Below are 19633 nucleotides of genomic sequence, written 5' to 3'. Positions count from 1 at the left end.
TGCGACTACTATCCATTATCTTCTTAGTATCCAAAGCGTACATGGACCCCTAAAGAACTATGTGGTCTTCGAACATTTTCGTACCAAGGACCCCCAAATGTATTATTTGGCCATCTGAAAATATTTATATTTTGTACCCTGGCACAAAGATTGAATATTTGTGTTAAATAATTGCAATTACATAAATAAATTAAGAGCCGATATAAACCAATCGATGAACTACTCACGTGTTAGCTCACTGTTGTTGTGAGGTCGTAACCGTCGTATAGATCGTCGATTATGTTATATATAGTGATAGATTTTCTTTAAGTAATTGACTCAATATATTAGTTTGATGTGTTGCAGCCCCAGATGTGATGAATATGGGGAGATTTCAGTGTGACGTCATAGTAGCATTATGATTCCCAGCAACTCTCTTTGATCTTTTCTCCCACATGAGAATGTTCAGCTGGCTACACATGGGCTGCATTTACTTCTGGGGACGACCCGCTGGATTACAGGCTGCACTCGTTTCCAGGTTCTGACCGTGGTTTGGACCATAGATCATGGAAGCATTGGGCTGTCGTCCACTAAGCATTGGGCTGTTTTAATGTCCACTAAGTCAGGCACAATGACAAAGTCTAAAAAGAAAAAAAATCCCCCCACATCGAGATTCCTGTGCCACTTCTGTCACATGCCACAATGGTTCTCAAAGTTGGGTCTGGGGACTATACCGGGGGTCCTTGGAGGAGGGGTTCCAGGAGGTCCTCAGCCCTTTATCCATGAGGGGGCACGGTAGGACAGTCAAGTGGGGCTGTCGTTGATTCACAGCTATAAACGTCCCGCGTTCGATTTCCGCCGGGCCCGCTGGGGGCGTGTTCTCTCCTCTGGGTCATCAGTGAGTGCCCCTACCCTGTGCCATTCCCTGAATTAGACCATCGTGGCTACGAGTGTGCAGCCTTTTTCTGGGGGGCACGCATTAGTCCGACCACCCGTTAGTCCGACTGCGTTGCCGGTTAAGACTCACCCGTGGCTTCCGTGTGCGGTTTGGGAATATGGTTAGTATGGGGCTCTATGGTCGGATTTATGGGTGTCAGATTTGGACGTCAGACTCGGACTAACTCTACGGACCCCCTTTTTCTTTACCGTCTATATGTATTTACCAAGGCCAGCAGCACCTCACAAACACTGGTGTGCGTCCTTCTCCTGCTTGTTTACAGAGTTGGCGAAAGGGCCTTTCTGTGTGGAGTTTGCATGTTCTCCCGTGTCCCCTGCCGCGCTACGTTCTACTGGGAAAACAAAAACTCCCCGCTGACTGTCAGGTGATAAGAAGCAACCTGCTCACTCCTCATGCAAGAACCACTGACTGAAAGGACCATTTCATTTTCACCCTTTTCTTAATTGGTCCTCACTAATGATCATTATAAGATGACACCATTTCTGTTCACTCACTAGTATAGAGCGTCGCAGACTCGCAGTTCTGCCCCCTACCAGGGCCCAGGAAATGATTATCCGTTAATTTTCCTCATAGACATTTCAAAAAGTATTTATTTAAAGACGTTTACACCGCAAACAAAGCCAACTCTTGTCGTGACAAATCATGACAACAAACGGCCGAACAAATAATTAGAAAGAAGGAAAAAACGGCAGGTTACAACACTTTTTTTGTTGTTTTTCTTCTTTGTAATTATTTGTTTGGTCCAAAAAATGTCTATGGGAAAAATGCATTGGGAATCATTTCCTGGGCCTGGCGTCGTCATGAAAGGGGGTGGGACTGCGACGCTCTATAGTGCCTCTTTGGTGGGCTGTGGAGTGTGGCCAGTTCAGAAACCTCAAACCTGCCTATACCAGTGATATCATCAAAGGTGATTTGTTGTACCACAAACAGTAAAAAAAAGGGGGAAAAAAAGAAAGAAAAGCTCATCTGCAAGCTTTCAACTTAACTTGTCTTGTATATCTGCAATATTCATTATTTTTTAAATAGAAAAATGCTTGCCTATGATGTCAGGTAAAGGTTGACAGTGGTTAAGATGTAGGAAACCTTTTTTAGGAATTTGCTGGCGTAAAACCAAAACAGTTGGGTTCACATGTGGTAGAGAGAAACTACAGCTGTTCACTGGCACGCAACAACTTTGGAGAAATGTGCGTAATCTATGGTCTTACCGCATAGATGACTTCATAGGCTTGTTTGACAGCACTATATCGTCGATGCTGTTTCAATTCATGCTGTCTTTATGATTTGACGACTACTAGTAAACTTCACGGTTGGCTCTGTACTTGGTCTGCTCGTGTGCGCCCTCTATGCAGTACACCAACCTCCTTCCCAAAAATATCGACATAAAAAAATATCTAGTTTGTAGATCTGCATTGTTTTTGGCGAATGTTCCCCCTCCAGAAAAGGGTAGCTTGGGTACAAGTCGTTAATGTAAAAAGAAAAGAAGAAAAAAAAGGATTTGGCCCTGTAGTAACTCTTGGGGACTCCCTAGGGTTCCTGGACCGCCTGTTGAACACCCATGCTCCACAGCATCCCCCCCATGGTGGGTGGGTGGGTGGGTGGGTGTGTGTGTGTGTGTGTGTGTGTGTGTGTGTGTGTGTGCGCGCTGTGCCATCTGTATCATTGTAAGCCGATCCAGATATGCCATGCTAGTGAGTGACACACATACAGTATAACATCCTGTAAGGCCTTCTGAGGATTATAAAAACGGATCCTTTTTGTGTGGAAGTGATGGATTTTATAATGCTCTAAATACTCAGTCTAATGGCTTCTTGTGCTTCTATGTCAGCCTTAAAAGCCTGTGATATACTTTGTTGTGCTATGGTGGCGTGAAATAATCGTGAAAATAACCGATCTACAGTACAACCCGCACACCGCGTCGCAATACTATTTTCGTTACTTTATTTGTATTTATTTTTTAATGGCAAGGCAAGCCTTTCCCAGGTGACCTGAGAGATCTGGATGGGTTCACCATATCGCACAAGTTCATTCATAAATGTATTTTGTCTCTAAACCATTCACGAATACGGTAAACCCTATACGGAAACTTGTGGTGCAATATCTGTATGATACTGTATCGTTTGATTTGACCATGCAATTAATCCCCAAGTTGTTTCCTGAACCAGTCCGGATGCATTGCATTGGTGGCTCCATTCTCCAACAACGCCATTGAACGCCGATTCATCATTGTCTTTATAGTTAGGACTGTGTCACGTGCAGAAAATATAGCAGCGCCAAAATAGCAGATGAACAAGAGCTTGTTACAGATCTGCTATTTTCGCCGAACGTTCGACACGCACGCTAGGGTTCATGTGGGTAAAACAGATTTGGATGTTTTCGGCCCCAGAAGTCAAACCAAATGTTCTTCTGACAACGTCCTCCTATAATAAGTCGACGTGTTCCCTCATGGTGGATGGTGTTGACAAGCCAAGGGACCATGTGCATCTGATGATGATGATGCTCTCTGTCATTACTGATCTGGATAAAGACCTGTGGTGCAAAGTAACTAAGTACATGTACTCAAGTACTGTGCTTATAATAACATTTTCTTTTACTAATACTGGAGTATTTCCAAAGTGAAGTGAAGTGAACGTAGTGGAGTGAAAGTCAACCAAAGTATCCAAAAATATATAGGCTTCATATGTCCAAAACTGTGACTTTCCTAGATTAAAATGGAAAACCCTAAAAAGTAGGCTAGCAGATAAACAAACTTGTGGACCTGCTACTTTTGATGCTTTATTTTGTGTGACACTGGCCAGACGGGAATCTGCCAGTGCAAAAAGAATAATAATACAAAAAATGCCCTCGGCGCAGTGTGATATTAGTATAGCCAAGCCAGGCTATGTATGGTCAAGTATAGGACATTAATTTAGGGGAAAAACGAACAAACAAAAAAACACAAAAAGTTTAAAATATTGAGAGTACAGTACTCAAACTCAAGTAAATGTATTTAGTTACCAGCATCCACCACAGAGTTATTGAAGTGGGTCCTTTTTGGAAGTCATGCCATCTGAGTAGAACTGTATAGGATTAGACTTTTAGTCTTTAGTCTTGGGGGCTTTCATTTCACTGCTGAATGAATGCACTAGACTGTTGGTGCGCGCCAATTTCGTTTTTTAGTGTACTAAGGAGCACGGCGGTGTGAAAAGGAGACGGCATAACAAAGTGCTTCCCAAACGTTTCAGCTCGGGAGACGCAACTTCTCCGGGACGCAAACTATTACAAAATAGCCAATAAGTGTAGATTTTTTTTTAATCTTTTTCTACAATTCTTAGATTGTAATATTTTTATCATTTTGGGAAATTATACTATTTCAAAAACTAAATATGGAAGAAAACCAGAAAAGTGACATTTACCCATGACTCGTAAAAATGGCTCTGCGACCCACAAATGGGTAGCCACCCACTGTTTGTGAACCACTGCACCAGGCTGTATAGTTCTGAGTGTAGCGGGCACTGCAGTGTGGAAAGCAGACAGGCATAACAAAGATATGGCTTCAGTGAGGAAATGGAACCCAGATGAGACTTAATAGCTGAGACTTCAGGTAGAAAATGGAGGAGGTGGACATTAGAGTAGCTTTGGTGGGAGAAGTATACGGTACTCAGATATTGGACTTAAAGGGATAGTTAAATAAATAAAAAGACCTGAGGCAGATTCTTAAAATGTCTTCTAAATCGTAACAGTTTTCTGATAAACCTATGTTTCTGTATCAGTGGTGCGTATTTTGCACAAAACCCCCACACACACACACACACACACACACACACTGATTTGATCAGACATGTTACAATGGGTTCCTATAATACTATACCAGCCCATTGTAACTTCAAACCCCTTTTAAACCACGTTAGATTAATCGAAAACACTCTTCTGTGGTTCTGGTGACTGATATTGGCCTTCTAATACGTGAGGGGGCTGTATTTATTTATTTTTCTTCATTTTCCCCCAAAGAAATGTGAGGTTTGAAGTTACAATGGGTTTATATAGGAAGGGCGGCATGTCTGATAAAATGCAATGTGCAACGCCTCGCGACGCAACAGGCTGCGTTGTGAACTTCTGCCTGGATTGGCTATTTTCAGCAAATCTATTTAATGTCGAGCAAACACAAACTAAAGTATAGATATAGAGCGCTGTGAGACAATTTACAATTTACAATTTAGGCATTTAGCAGACGCTCTTAATCCAGAGCGACTTACATTTAAGCAAGAACAAAAGCATGGGAATACATCACATAAAAGCATTTATCAATATCATGAAACATGCGTAAGCTAAGAAAGTAACAGTGGAATATCTATATAATGAAACTATACATACACTATACATATAAACTATACATATTTACTACTATGCTATACATATGTACTATGGCGTGCTATAACTATATACAATACAATTATAGTGCTGTCTACATAACATGCTATAAGTCTGTGTCAAATGCTATCTAAGCCAACAGAAATGCTATCTAAGGGGTTAGGGTAAGTGCTATGGGCCATGATGGAGTCTGAAAAGGTGGGTTTTCAGGCTACGGCGGAAGATTGGGAGTGATGCTGCAGTTCTGACTGCAATGGGAAGTGCATTCCACAGTTTTGGAGCCAGAAGGGAGAAGAGTTTGGGACGTGTGGAGCGTTGGCCCGGCGTTTTTAGTGAGGGTACTTCCAGTTTCCCTGCGTTGGCTGATCTGAGTGCGCGGGAGGGTTTGTAGGGTTCAATCATACTTGTAAGATATGGGGGAGCCATACCTTTGGTTGCTTTGAATGCCAGCATCAGAGTTTTGTATTCTGTGCGGGCAGCGACCGGGAGCCAGTGGAGGGAGCGGAGCAGGGGGGAGACATGTGAGAATTTTGGCTGGTTGAAGACCAAGCGAGCTGCTGCATTTTGGATCAGGTGGATCAGGTGACTCTGGTGACCCAAAGTGTCGTGTTCTAAATGGTTATGGCTGGTTTTGTGTGGCATGTACAATAATTCCCACATGGCGAGGCTATTTTGGCTGTAAATATGAATGGCTGGACAATGAGCACAGAAGCTTAATTAATTCGCCCATCGTGTGAGGGGCGTCGCTTGCCAAAATTACCCAACAACTGATCTACAGCGCGGCGCGGCGCAGTTGTATAAAAATTAGGTTTAATGTGTGCCGTTTGGCTGCCTCCCACTGGCTGGGTCACTGCAATGGAAAGTGCAGCCAGTACCATCACCACTGACTGAGCACAGGAAGTTTTTGTTGGCAGGAAATGCATACACAGACACACGCACACACACACCTATACTTGTGAGGACTTCACTACAATGCAATAGATGAACAATACTAGATCTACAAAGAAACAACAAAAATCCCGGCTATTTTTGGCACACGCACCGGCGCACAACTAAGTATAAATCGGGTATACATGTATCTTGAAACCCGACTCCTAAACCTAATGTCTAAATGTCTAATCCTAACCGTAACCTCTAAATGTCTAGCCCTAAACCTAAATGTCTAAATGTCTAATCCTAACCGTAACCTCTAAATGTCTAGCCCTAAACCTAATGTCTAAATGTCTAATCCTAACCGTAACCTCTAGCCCTAACCCTAAACCTAACTTCTTAAGTGTCTTATCTAACCCTAATCATTCAACGGTTCTGTGTAGTAAGCCTACCACATGTTATTAAATTGCACATAATGCAGTAGACAGCAGGACGTCGTAATGTCGTCGCATTATTGAAAACGAGCGCTTCCAAACTCTGACACTTAGACAAACAATCACCTGCACGGATGTTTTTTGACAGAAAGTAGCTCATAACATGTCTATGGTGGATTTTTCTGATTTTCTTGTATTAAACGTTGTTTAATACAATCAGATAGAACTTGACGATGGCAAACAGGAGGCCGGGACGGCTGCCGATCGCCACCCTGGCCTCCGAGGACATGTTTGGGGCGTTCAGTGTCCCTTGGGGAGTGGCTTGGCCCAAAAGAGACCCGGCCCAGACCCGGAAAAACGGACGCCTCCCGTTCCGTTTTACTCGATTTGACTGGTTTCTCGATTGTAGTGTGTAAATAGTGGACACCGCAATTTCTTTGGAAAACGTTTGAACACTTCTGAAAATGTCCTTTGTGTTTGGGTCCGGGGGCCTTCAGCATGGCTGTGCTGTTGACATCATAAATAGTCTTTAATGGATTGAGGTTAGAGCTCTCTCTATGCAATGCATGCATCAGTTAGGCTAGCTCTTATTGACTTGACATTTAGGCCTCATTTGAGAGCCTTAGCTTTTGACGGCAGAACTTGTACTTGTGACATTTACAAAGTATTTTTTGCACTTTAACTGTATTGTTACTTTTACTTGCCATTTTCACTCACTCACTCACTCGATGGGGATTCCAAGCTAAAAGAAAATACATACAGCCTTGCTCTCCTGGAAACTTAGCATAATAGAATTAGAAGCCATTGATCTTGCATAACATAAAACAAATTTTAATGCAATGAAATGAAATGGCCAACACTGCCTACCAATTATGTCCTTGCTACGCAAGTTTCTGAACTGTCCACAGCCCCCCCAGTGAGTACTACTGATTAGAAGAAATGGTGCCATCTTATGATGACCAGTGAGGAATTATATGAAGATGCGTTGGAAAATAGATTGAGTGGTCCTTTAAGTACTTCACCAGTGTCCTCAACCATCTGATTCAAATAAATCTTCAGAAAACAGACTAACATGAGATATAAGCAAACGTTCATCCTGGCTGAGGCAAAGAAGTTGATGTTTCATTCTTAAATCAAATGTGACCAGGAACAATTTAACGTCTTGGTCAAGGTGACTGCACAATTGTCACTGCATCATTATAAAATCGACAAACATGTTTCCACAAGCCTTCTAAATATGTCTTCACGCCCCTCAAAAATTATGTAAGTCAGTCAGTCAGTCAGTCCGACTATTATGCAGAAACAAAACCTCATGTATCAAACTAATCAAACTAATGTGTCACTGCAGATTGCAAATTAGTCTTTGTTCCTTTCAAAACCTCTCTCCACGTGGCTTAATTTAACAAGCTTCTAAAACTATATATCAATCCAATCTTGACTTTGTTTATGATACCAGACAAAACCTCAACATGCCCGACGGGCTCAAGATCAAAGATTTATGGCATAAACTATCTATACTAAACTAAGTAGCAATTTTTACACACAATTCTACACGTTGTCCCGAATTAGCGCAAGCTAAAAAGGATTGTCGCAGGCCGCCTCAGCCCCCCCCCCCCAAAGTCAAAGCAGAAAGAGTAGAGTGGAGATAAATGGTCCCACAAAACCGAGAGGTTTTTTTAAGCCCAGGCTCTGGGTAGTAATTTAAACTGCGGTGGCTTGTTTTGTGTCTATATCTGCATGGAGAGCAGAAGCTGCAACTCCGTTTCTCTTGAAAGATTGACCTAGATTTCTAGTGGTTGATCTGGTGAATGTGTAACTAATTACATTTTAAAGGTAGGGTAATAACTTATAAGTGATATGTTTTGGTTAAAACAAAACGAAACGTGTTTATAGTTAAGAGGTTCTGATAGTAATCATTGCTCGCATTGATCCCAACTAAGTGTGAATCAGGCTTGCCTAATAATGTGCCTCCTCTCATTTCTCGTTCTTCCGTATAGGTGACGGGCTGATGCTCCACAGACACTCTGGTTGGTTGGAATAGTGTGCGTGTGTGTGTGTGTGTGTGTGCGCGTGTGCGTGTGTGCGTGCACTCGCTGGATACTTTCCTAACTGGCCCACCTGGATGTGTGTATAGGGCTGCCAGAGAGGTCTCTGATTACGCCGTAGTCAGTACCAGCCCGGAGCAGACCACCGTCTCTGACACGGATACCCCCCCCCCACACACACACACACACACACACACACACACACACACACACACATGCGCGCGTGCACACACACACACACACACACACACTGAAGACCCCCGGTGGTTTGTTCCCTGCATGATGACATCATACTGTGGGGGGCCGGGTGCGGTGGTGTGGAGCTCATTTGCCACGATGATGATCCTAAGCATCTTCGTCTGACGTCTGAAGGCCCTCCCGGAGACCCTGCACCCCCCTCTCTCCCCCCTCCCCCCTCCCAGAAGATGGAGACAACAGGCCCGTCGGTACCACCGACCCATCAAGCTTCCTGTGCTCGGATTATGGTTCGGCGGCCCCTGCTGTCCCAGCCTGGGTGCCAGTGAGGGGGGGGGGGGGGACAGCCGCCCCTGTCCCAGGGGGGGACAGCCCCGGTCCCTGTTCCCAGTCAGGGGGACAGGCCAGCCCAGGTAATATGGTTGTCACCATTATTCTGTCATAGAACATTGGAACGTTACGCATACAAATACAAGTTCTGTTTGACTTTTAGGCTTCATGCGGAAAAGTGTATGTTTTTTATGTACACTTACAGTATATGTGTGGCCTCAAATTGTGATTGGCAAACTGTGAGGAGGCAAATTGATTGGCCAGAATGAGATGTATGATGATGAGAGCGGCCCTCACTTCACACATGGTGTGATTGAAAGAAATATATATGAATATTTTAACATGATTCTGACGATAATGACAATAATGCAATTAATGATTGTGACAGGTCTAAAGCCCAGGATGCCCAGCCAGGATGCCCATCACCCAGGAGAATGCCCTGAGCCACCTAACCCTGCTGGAGGACTGGCTGAAGCAAGCCCAACACCACCCAGCCCACCACAACGAGCATGACAACTGCAACTACAAGGTTTTACTACTATACCTTTACTATAAGCGCTCATGGGGAAAGTACTCGGATGTTTCTATACTGCAGCGTATAGGAATACTTTGTCACAAGCAAACCTCCGGAATTCATGTACTTGAATGAAAGTAGTATTGGTACATTTTCAAATTTATAAAAAAATCTTTTGAAAATAGCTGCTCTACAACCTCACTCAATGTGTCGCATACTCGCATTGCACTCACAATGAGGCGTTGTGAGCTTGTAGATCAGCTATTTTCAGATAAAGTTCCCCCCCATCCAATCCAATCACACAACGATGTGACCCCCCCCCCCCCGGAGTAACTCTGAGGACCCTCCACCCCTAGGGGTTGAAGACCCCTGGATTAAGAGTTATTATTTAATCCATTTTGACCTGAGATCAGATTCTAAAAAATGTCTTCTACATCCTGACAGTCTTCTGAAAAATCCATGTTTCTATGTCAGTCGTTCTTCGATTTTTCAAAAACAGCAGACCTACAAGCTCTTAGCGCGCCACTCGGTGGCGCGCTATGAGCTTGTAGATCTGCTATTTCTCAATAGCTAAAGCATAACGTAATGCTAACACCAAAAGGGGTTCCCGCAGGCCTATATAGTGATCACTGTCCTTGATTCCCAGGATGATGACAGGACGTCCCACCGGGAGGGGGACAGTGACAGGGTGCAGCAGGGGAACATGTCCCTGTGCCTGGCTGCCATCCACAAGCTGGTGGAATACATCCAGCTCAACTTCATCGAGGCCGACAGCGGATCTCCACAGCACGGCGGCGTCCTCCGGCCCCCCTCCTCCAGGGCAAGGTCGGTATAGAGTTTTACATTTCACCAGTTGTTTGTTTGTCCTGACCGGACGTTAGTTTAGTTTCATAAGTATATAGGTCGGGAGAGGCTTATTGTTGGTATCAGCCGGTACCACGCGGGAGTCTGTGGAATAATTAGGAAATTGAGAGTTTACATAGTGTACGCATAGTGCATGCATAAACTTTCCTTAATGATTATATCTGGTTTCGGTATTCATTTATGATATATTTTCTCTATTATTAAGGTTATTTTTGCAGTCAGTTTGTATTGGAGGGGGGGCAGGGCTAACCTGACTCTGCCAGATGGGGGCGGTATTGAGCAACCATGTTTCCCAATACAGCATCCATCTGAGATCTCTCAGGGAGTTGAGCTAACACCGAGCCGCGCTCCGGTTCGAACCAATCAGCGTGAGCTAAGGGCGGGATATGTGCGAAACCGGATGTGACGCTATGTAGAAGCAGCTGTTGTGTTGTAGTTTTTTTCCGGGGCGCTGCTCGGCTACGCTGATCTGCGGTCGGTCTCGCGAAAAATCGCCAATCTACAAGCTCACAACGCGACACTGCGGCGCGTTGTGAGCTTGTAGATCGGCGATTCTGGCGTGCGACACCTTCGGACGTACGACGGACGAGAAATATGTCTATGGCTTTCCTCCTACGTCACGTAGACACGTCGATATGATTGGTTGTGTTTGCACGCCCACACGGTGATAGACAGACGGTCCCATCCAATCATCTACCAAGTATCTTGAAAAAAAGGAACAGCCTCGTCATCGAATTGCCTCCCGAGATCCCAGATCCCAACTAGATAAAGTGCCAATCGGCACAGGTCTCCACCAGGATTCTTCCTCAGCCTAGTGGGAATATGCATGCACAGTTTCATCGCAATCGGACGCTGCGTTGAGGAGTTGTGGCCATTTGCTACTCCTGAAAACTGTAGGAGCCAATCGTGGCCAATCAGGATGGAATATGAGAAATCAAACAAACCTGTCTTGATCACATGACTATGGAGATGATGTGTACCGATTTGCGTGAAATTTGGATAAAATCTGAAGGAGTAATAATAGAAAATGTGTTTTACATATGTCGGCCTCCTGGTGGCGCTATAAAGAGCAGATGTGAAAAATTCCAGACAAAGATTTTTCCTTGGCCTCTAGGGAGTTGGCATACAAAGTTATCCACAGATCCGTGCAGTTAGAGGTAAAAACACTTTTTGGCCAGTTATAGCGCCACCTTGAGGCTGAGTTGAAATTGTTCATGTGGCATTTTGTCCTCGGCCTAGTGGGAATGTGGGTGCACAATTTCACGGAAATCACGCGATGTGTTCAGCATTTTGTTTGAAACTGAGCACTCCTGTGAACTTTGGAAGCCAATCTTAACCAATCAGGATGGAGTGTGAGAAATCTGAAAGAGCGGTTTCGTTGAATGGCTGTAGAGAGACTGTGTACCAATTTGCGTGATGTTTGGACAAAATCTGTAGGTGTACTGTGCAAAAACTTGTTTTGCACAAAGCGGCCTCCTGGTGGCGCTATAACAGGCCGTTCTGGAAAGTTTGGGGCAGAGGTTCATCGTTGGCATCCAGGGAGTGTGTGTGCAAAATGTGGCATCGACCGGGTTAACGGTGGCCGAGATTAGCTGCTAACGGACGGACGGACGGACGGACGGACGGACGGACACACGGACGGACGGACGGAGTGCAAAACATACTCTCCCCACATGCCTTCGGCCTGGTGGAGACAATAAGCTGTGAAACAATTGTGTGTAGCAAGCTTCTTGGATCTGGCAGCGTCAGGTTAGGGCAGGGCGGGGCGGGGGTCGCGAGACATGGCCAAAGCATTTCCGGGGGTCCCCAGCCGTTGAGAACCCCTGGACTAGCCCATTGAAACCTGAGACCAGATTCTACAAATGCCTTCTCTAAACCATGACAGTTTTCTGAAAAACCTGTGTTTCCTGTCCGTGGTTCTCAAAACTATTTCATGTGAAGGACCCCAAAAACTGTATGTAATTGGCCGCCTACCCCATCTGAAAATATTTTGTTCCAGGGACCCCCCTGAAGCAAAGATATGAGTTAAAAAACTTTCACGCTGTGAAAGAATATATTTTTCAACGATTTGCACACGTTTTTCCAATAAAAAAAAGGCAGATCTACAAGCTCGCAGTGTGACACTCGATGAGAGCTTGTATATCTGCTACGTTTCAATAGCAAAAGTATAAAAGAATGGCTAAAAGCCAAAGTGACACAGATGCGTTCCAGGTCTTAATGGGGCTCAGTTAACCCATTCTGAACGGGAACCCATTTTGGTATTAGCGTTATGTTATGCTTTAGCTATTTAAAAATAGCAGATCTACAAGCTCATAGCACGCCACCGAGTGGCGCGCTACGAGCTTGTAGGTCTGCTCTTTTTGAAAAATTGAAGAACGACTGACATTTTTAGAATCTGATCTCAGGTCAGAATGGGTTAATCAGACCAGTGTGTGTCCAGTGGAAACCTCGTATGAATCTGATCTCGGGTCAGAATGGGTTGACTATTCCAACCCTCCTCCTCCTCCAGGGAGAGTGTCGACGCGGAGGTCCACGCCGTCTGCCTCGGCGAGGCGCCGCGGCGGGGTGCCGACGACGCGGGGGAGGAGTTCGGCCTGAGCTTCGGGAACATCCCCATCTTCGGCGACCCGGACGGCGGGAAGAAGGGCGACCGCCGCCGGCGGAGGAGGAAGGGCGACCGGGGCCCCGTGCTGGACGTGGGCTGCATCTGGGTGACGGAGGTGAGGAAGAGGAGTCCGGCGGCGGGCTGTGGACGCATCAAGCTCCGCGACGAGCTGCTCTCGCTCAACGGGCAGCTGATGGTGGGCGTGGACGTCACCGGAGCCAGGTAAGGACAGAGTTCCGTGACCGTCGTCTTTTTCACGTTCCCACGGACCCCAGAATTGTATACTGTAGGTACAATTATAATGCAATGATATGTATAGTATATGGGCCGCAGACCCACCATCTGAAAATGTTTTGTGTCAGGGAACCCCAGAAAAGAACATTTTTTGTGTGTAAAAAATAAATAAAAATGTTGACCCAAAAGAGACATTTGATGTCTTTTGCTTTATGCATCTCTGTAATGGACAGATTTGTGAACATTGTTGGTGGTGGTATTGCTATTTATTTACCTTACGCTATTTCCTGCTGATTCACATAATGTGCCTCTGTAGTGGAACAGGACCACAGGATGGTCGGTATGTGAAATGTTCCATCTTTCACGGAGCGGATGCAACATGTGTGCTTTGCACGTATCAGATGTGTCAGGGGGAGTTGCATGCTGCATGCATCAGAGACAGATTCAATTCATGTTAGGTGTCACGTCGCAGGTAGGATTTGGGGCTGATGAATTGCAGATCCTTGTCGGATCGGTCGGCTCCAACCCACCATCCTATTTATTTGTATTATTATAATTGTTATTTTTAAAGACTATTATTATTTTATTTTTTTAATGTTTTTTTGTGGCTTTCGCCTTTTTTTGTATTTCTTTTATGGAGGGACAGACAGTAGGCTGACAGGAAATGGGGAGATAGATGGGGGGGTGACATGCAGTGAAGGCCGTCGGGATCGGGAGTCGAACCCGCGGCACACTGCCAGACTGGATTACCAGCCACGGTGCCTGCCTGCCTGGACCGCTGAGCCATGGCCCAGGCTAAAGACTATTCTTTTAAGACTATAAAGCTCTATGATTTTATTTCAGACAAATATAATAACACTGCAGTGAGGTCAATGGGACTCGCTGCCTAATGGCACCCTTAGAGTGTGTGTGTGTGTGTGTGTGTGTGTGTGTGTGTGTGTGTGTGTGTGTGTGTGTGTGTGTGTGTGTGTGTGTGTGTGTGTGTGTGTGTGTGTGTGTGTGTGTGTGTGTGTGTGTGTGTGTGTGTGTGTGTGTGTGTGTGTGTGTGTGTGTGCGTGCGTGCGCACAAACACCTGCTCTAGGAGACACAGCTGCTCTGCTACAACACTGTAGCCGTGTGTGTGTCTATGTGTCTACTGTCTATGTGTGAGTTGTGGAATATTGAAACAGTGCGTGTGTGTTTGTGGAGAGCGGTGGCCTGAAGCAAAGTCTGACCTGCTCTGACTTACAGTATCACATTCCTATTTGCACTTCTCTCTCTCTCTCTCTCTCTCTCAACTTTCCACGAAGAGAAAGGCTGTAGTTTATTTGATGTCACTGATTGGTTGACTGGTTTCTCAACGGTCCACACACAGCCCACCAATGCGACACAGAGTGAGTCAATGCAAATTGTACCGTCTCAGCAGTGAGGAGGACCAATACAGATAGGTCGGAAATGGGTGAAATGCTCCTTTAAGGCAAAGTCGTATCCCTGTGTGATGCTGTCCCAAACACATTATCTCAGTGGTTCCCAAACCTTTTAGCCCGTGACACACAACGCATCACTTCACGCCGTGTTATGAGCTTGTTTTTAGATCGTCTATTTTCATTACTACTGCTTATGAGATTTACTGAAAAAAAAAAACATTGCACTTGTTTTTTTAATTGTTTTGATATAATAATAATAATAATAATAATAATAATAATAATAATAATAATAATAATAATAATTAAAAACTAAATGTAGAAACGAAAAATAAAGGGGCACATAAAAATGTGTCCGCGACCCACAAATGTGTCCTGACCCAGTGTTTGGGAAGCAGTGCATTATCTGATCCACATTTGTATTATGGCCCATGGGTTGGAGTAACCCTATACTTTATATGCTCAGCGGGAAATGTGTCCTAATAGGAATGGGAGTGCCTGTCTGTGTCAGTGGTGGAAGACGTACAGTATACACATTGCAGGATTGATTTCAAAATATACTTAAAGTATCACAAGTAGCATTAGTTATGCATTGCACAATGTCCCATTTCAAAAGGTTTTCTTCGAAGGTTTTCAAAATGTATAGATGTGCGATCTACAAGCTCACACTGCGTCACATCACATGTTGTGAGCTTGTAGTTCTGCTTTGTATAGACCAGAGTGTAGAGTAGGAGAGTATAGCGACACGCTTTGATCTCGCCGCAAAGCGGGTGCCTATATGGGCTATAGTTCCAAACATTGCTCCTATGGCTGGACCTATCCCATTGAGATAGAATGAGCACTTCCGCATTCCATTGTTACAATTGGAGTCAACGCTAGTGTCGCCACTATATTACTCTGGTATTGACGTGCCGTGGTATCAAATGAGGGTTAATGTATGCTTTGTAATAATAATCTAAATCTGCAACTCAACTCAAATAATTGCAGTGGTGTAAAAAGGTTACATAATATTTTCCACTGAGATGTAGTGGAGAAGAACAAACGTACAACCAAAATTGCACTTAACCACAGTACTCAAGTAAATGCACTTAGTTACTATCTATCCACCGCTGTCGTGACCTTTTCCCAAAGTCATCTTTTGATCCACTTTTAGTTCCCTGGTTGAGAAACTCTATCCTTTATATACTCAGCGAAAATGGGAGCATGTGTGTGTGTCTTTCTTCCCTGACAGTGTGTCCCAGCTTGAGCCTCTCTCGCCTACTGTATGCACTCTCCTGAACTCATCTGTCCCGTAAGAGAGAGACCGTGGATCCTGTTCTCACGACGCTAAGTAACACCAGACGCAGGGCTGTATTTTGCGTGTCTTAAGGACCAGGTCTTATTCCCTAACTTGAGTAAACTAAAGACCTGGAGGCGTGATCAATGCCATTTGGCTATTCTGAGTGGCCAAAGAGCATTGATCACTCCTCCAGGTCTTTAGTTTACTCAAGTTAGGTAATAAGACCTGGTACTTAAGACACGCAAAATACAGCCCTCAAGGTCTTAACTTAGCCAGGCTGGCGTGTCCTCTCCAACGCGATGTTGCTATTTGCACTAAAATGGCAGTTGCACCGGGAGAAATGCACTATTACAGCCCCGAGTTAAGGTCAAAACATGCTTATTCCGACATCGGAACGTCTCCCGGTTCGCAAAGGCTTTCCGAACTATAGTTCGGGGGACATCCCTTAGCCCTTATCCTTAAACTTATTAGCCATATTTTACTATTTTGAAAAACATTTTGAAATAGTTCAACTTGCTGATCTACATGTTGTGAGCTTGTAGGTTGGCTATTGAACTGTTTAAAAATGTTTTTCAAAATAGTTAAACATTACAAAAGAGTTTGGGGATAAGGGGTAGAGTGGCGTGCAAGATTGGGCCCCTGGAGTCGGCACATCTGGAGGTGTACGCGTTCCGACTTCCGAGGAAAGGTTCTGGGACCGGACCGAAGCTCGGAATGTCATCAATTTGTAGTTACAGTAGGCTATAATCACCTCCCTTTTCTCCCCCTGTCAGGTGTAAAGGAGCAACTTGGACACTCAGGCATGAAGGAAGCATGAGCTCAAGTCCGTTGCTCTCCCCTTGTCCCCCATATATGGGGACTAGGTTGGATCACATTAGAATAGATGATTGACACAGGGGTGAAAAATGGGTTACAAAATCGTGGGATAAAAAAAAAATATATAAAAATAAAAATAAATCACCTCCCTTTTCTGAAGAAAAGCTAAGAAGCTCTCTCTCTCTCTCTCTCTCTCTCTCTCTCTCAAGACGTATCTACAGTATTGTGCATTAGTCCTGGGTGTGTCTTGGGGCATACCTTAATAGCAGGGCTGGACTGGGACAAAAATTCGGCCCGGTCATTTTCGCGCGAATTTGGCCCAGACCAGCCCACCATAACCAGCGAGCAGATAGCAGAAACTATACTGCCTGCTCCTTCGAGGCACACACAAACAAGCCCTAATACCACCACTTTTACAGAACAACATAAAGGATACAAACCTACACAACCCTTTGTTGCTCTCACAAGAATGATGCAGGCAAAAGGATTCAAGATAGAATTTAAGAGGGTTTATTTGTCACTCACTGGCTACGTTTACATGAAGGGTGATCATTCCGAATAAATACTTCCGAATAAAATACATCCGATGTAATGTTTTTTTGCCGCGAGTTTACATGGGAAATGGTCATTCCGAATGAGTGTTTATATGGAGAAGTGATAGAAGACATGATACATGTTAATTCACGTGAAACTACGCCATCTGTTGGACACATAAAATATAGGCAGTTCATTCATTGTGACTTAAAGACGAAAGAAGACACTTTGAAATCCCATCATTTCATTCCGCAGTAGTTTTGAGGCTGCTGCTTGGATAGGGACGGACATATTATGTTTACCGTCTTTTTTTCCCCACCTGCTGCGGCTCCCCTTCTCCGCTGGGAAGGTGATCATCTCGTTTTTATGTGTAGCCTACTTTATTATCTACAGCACGGCCAGGGCACGCAACACACTGATTATTATTGTATCGGGTCGCTCGTTATTTTTGAGAGAGAGAGAGTGTGAGAGAGAGACCGTTGAACACACACACACACACACACACAAAATGCACGAAATAACGCGCTCTATGTGCAAACTCCTCGGCGCGCCTTGGATATGAGGCTTATGAGGCTTATGAGCGCCTTGGAGTTGGAGCGCAATGGAAATGAACATGCTCAGAAAGACCAGAATGAATTTACATCCGAAGCAGTGTATACATGAGTCCAATTTTCTTTCAATCGCATTGAACATCGGAGTAATCCGGCCAGTGACATCGGAATGGTTTTTAGATTGCATCGAGCGTTTTCATTCGGATGTAAGTTTTTGTAGGTGTTTACATAACAACGTTTAATAGGATTGAACTTCTATTCGGAATAAAAAGGGGATTTAACTGCTCATGTAAACGTAGCCACTGATACAGATACAGTGAAATTATCATGATGGCACTGGCAGAATGGCAGCACGCCCGGACCTTTCCTGGTGGCCTGCCGCCTATTGGCCTGCCTGCCTGTTTTTTATTTAAATCATGGCGGCCCCGGGTATGCCAGGTGCCATCACATTTAAAGAACAGGCCACGCCCTGCGCGAGGCACAGTGCTATTGCGGCGAGGTTGAAATATCACAAGTAAAAGTAATATGCAGAATTGTCCCGTTTCACACAAGTGCTTTCAAGAGTGTGGGTCAAAGCTCAAAATAGGCTTACGCCGCTTTGTCATTTTCTTCTTTGTTTATTTACAGGACAGTGCGCGTTAATGAACATGCAATACATTTACAAGAATTGGAAACAAGCTCATTTCCACATTAAAAAACATCACAGTTGGCTATTTCTGAATAGACAAGGTAAAGAAATAGAGCTTAAAGGACCACTTCGCCACTTTTCAACGCATCTTCATGTAATTGGTCCTCACGGATGAGAAAATAGCCCACACCAGTGACGTCGTCGATGGGGAATCCAAGCCAATAGAAACCGCAGGCTTTCTATTCATGTAAATTTGCAATGTTTTATTATCGTTCTCACGATATATAAAAAAATATATAAATATAGTTATAAAAGAAACTCGGCCTAACGATGATGTCACGGGTTTCTGAACTGCCCACAGCCCTCCTATGAGACACAGGCCGAGTAGGGAAAATATTGTGGTATGAACATTAGGAATAGTAACAATGGTGGTATTTTATCATGAACATTAGGAATAGTAACATGAAGATAGGTTGAAAAGTATGTGTATCTGTATAATAATAACTTTATTTATATAGCACCTTTCTAGGCATAAGCCACGAAGTGCTGCACAGGAATAATAACAAGAGAATTCACAATAGAAAAATAGAAAAACAAATGAGTAACATGATCCATCATACTAAACGTAATACTAATAAACAGGCCAGATCGCATTCTAGTTTACTCTGCTTTTGTGTTGCTTCTTTCCAATGTGTCAGATAGCTTTCCTTTAGCTGTTTTATAATTTGGCTTAGTCCAATGGGTTTTCTATCTGGTGGCTCCGTTTGTGTTTTGTGTACAGAGTTCCAGTGCCAGCTGGCCGAGGGGGCATCTCTCACAGTTTCGCTGTGTGTGAGTGCCTTAATTGTTATGGAGTGCATCTAGGTCACTTTCTTTTAGGTTGTTGTAGAATTTAAGTGCTCTCTTTTTTTATTTGAATTATGACTGGGTATCATCCTAATTCTGCCCTGCATGCATTATTTGCTGTTTTTCGCTGGGTCCGGAGAATGGATTTGCAGAACTCTGAGTGTAGGGTCTCGGTTTGGTGTTTATCCCATTTTTCGAGG

At 44.3% G+C, this 19633-nt stretch overlaps 1 protein-coding gene across 1 annotated transcript in view; it reads left to right on the top strand.

Moving 5' to 3' along the window:
* Positions 1–9571: 9571 nt before the first annotated feature.
* Positions 9572–19633, top strand: part of pdzd2 (PDZ domain containing 2) — a 118539-nt gene continuing 108477 nt past the window's right edge. Inside the window, exons 1-3 of the mRNA XM_083783381.1 lie at positions 9572–9687; positions 10319–10497; positions 13046–13363. Coding sequence (XP_083639507.1) covers positions 9574–9687; positions 10319–10497; positions 13046–13363 — 611 coding nt within the window. The 5' untranslated portion in view covers positions 9572–9573. The remainder of the gene's footprint in view (positions 9688–10318; positions 10498–13045; positions 13364–19633) is intronic.

The sequence above is a fragment of the Protomyctophum parallelum genome (genome assembly GCF_964188405.1).
Source record: "Protomyctophum parallelum genome assembly, chromosome: 15".
NCBI classification, from domain to species: Eukaryota; Metazoa; Chordata; class Actinopteri; order Myctophiformes; family Myctophidae; genus Protomyctophum; species Protomyctophum parallelum.
The sequence above is the reverse complement of the archived record's forward strand: the minus strand, read 5'-3'. Positions and strand labels throughout refer to the sequence as shown.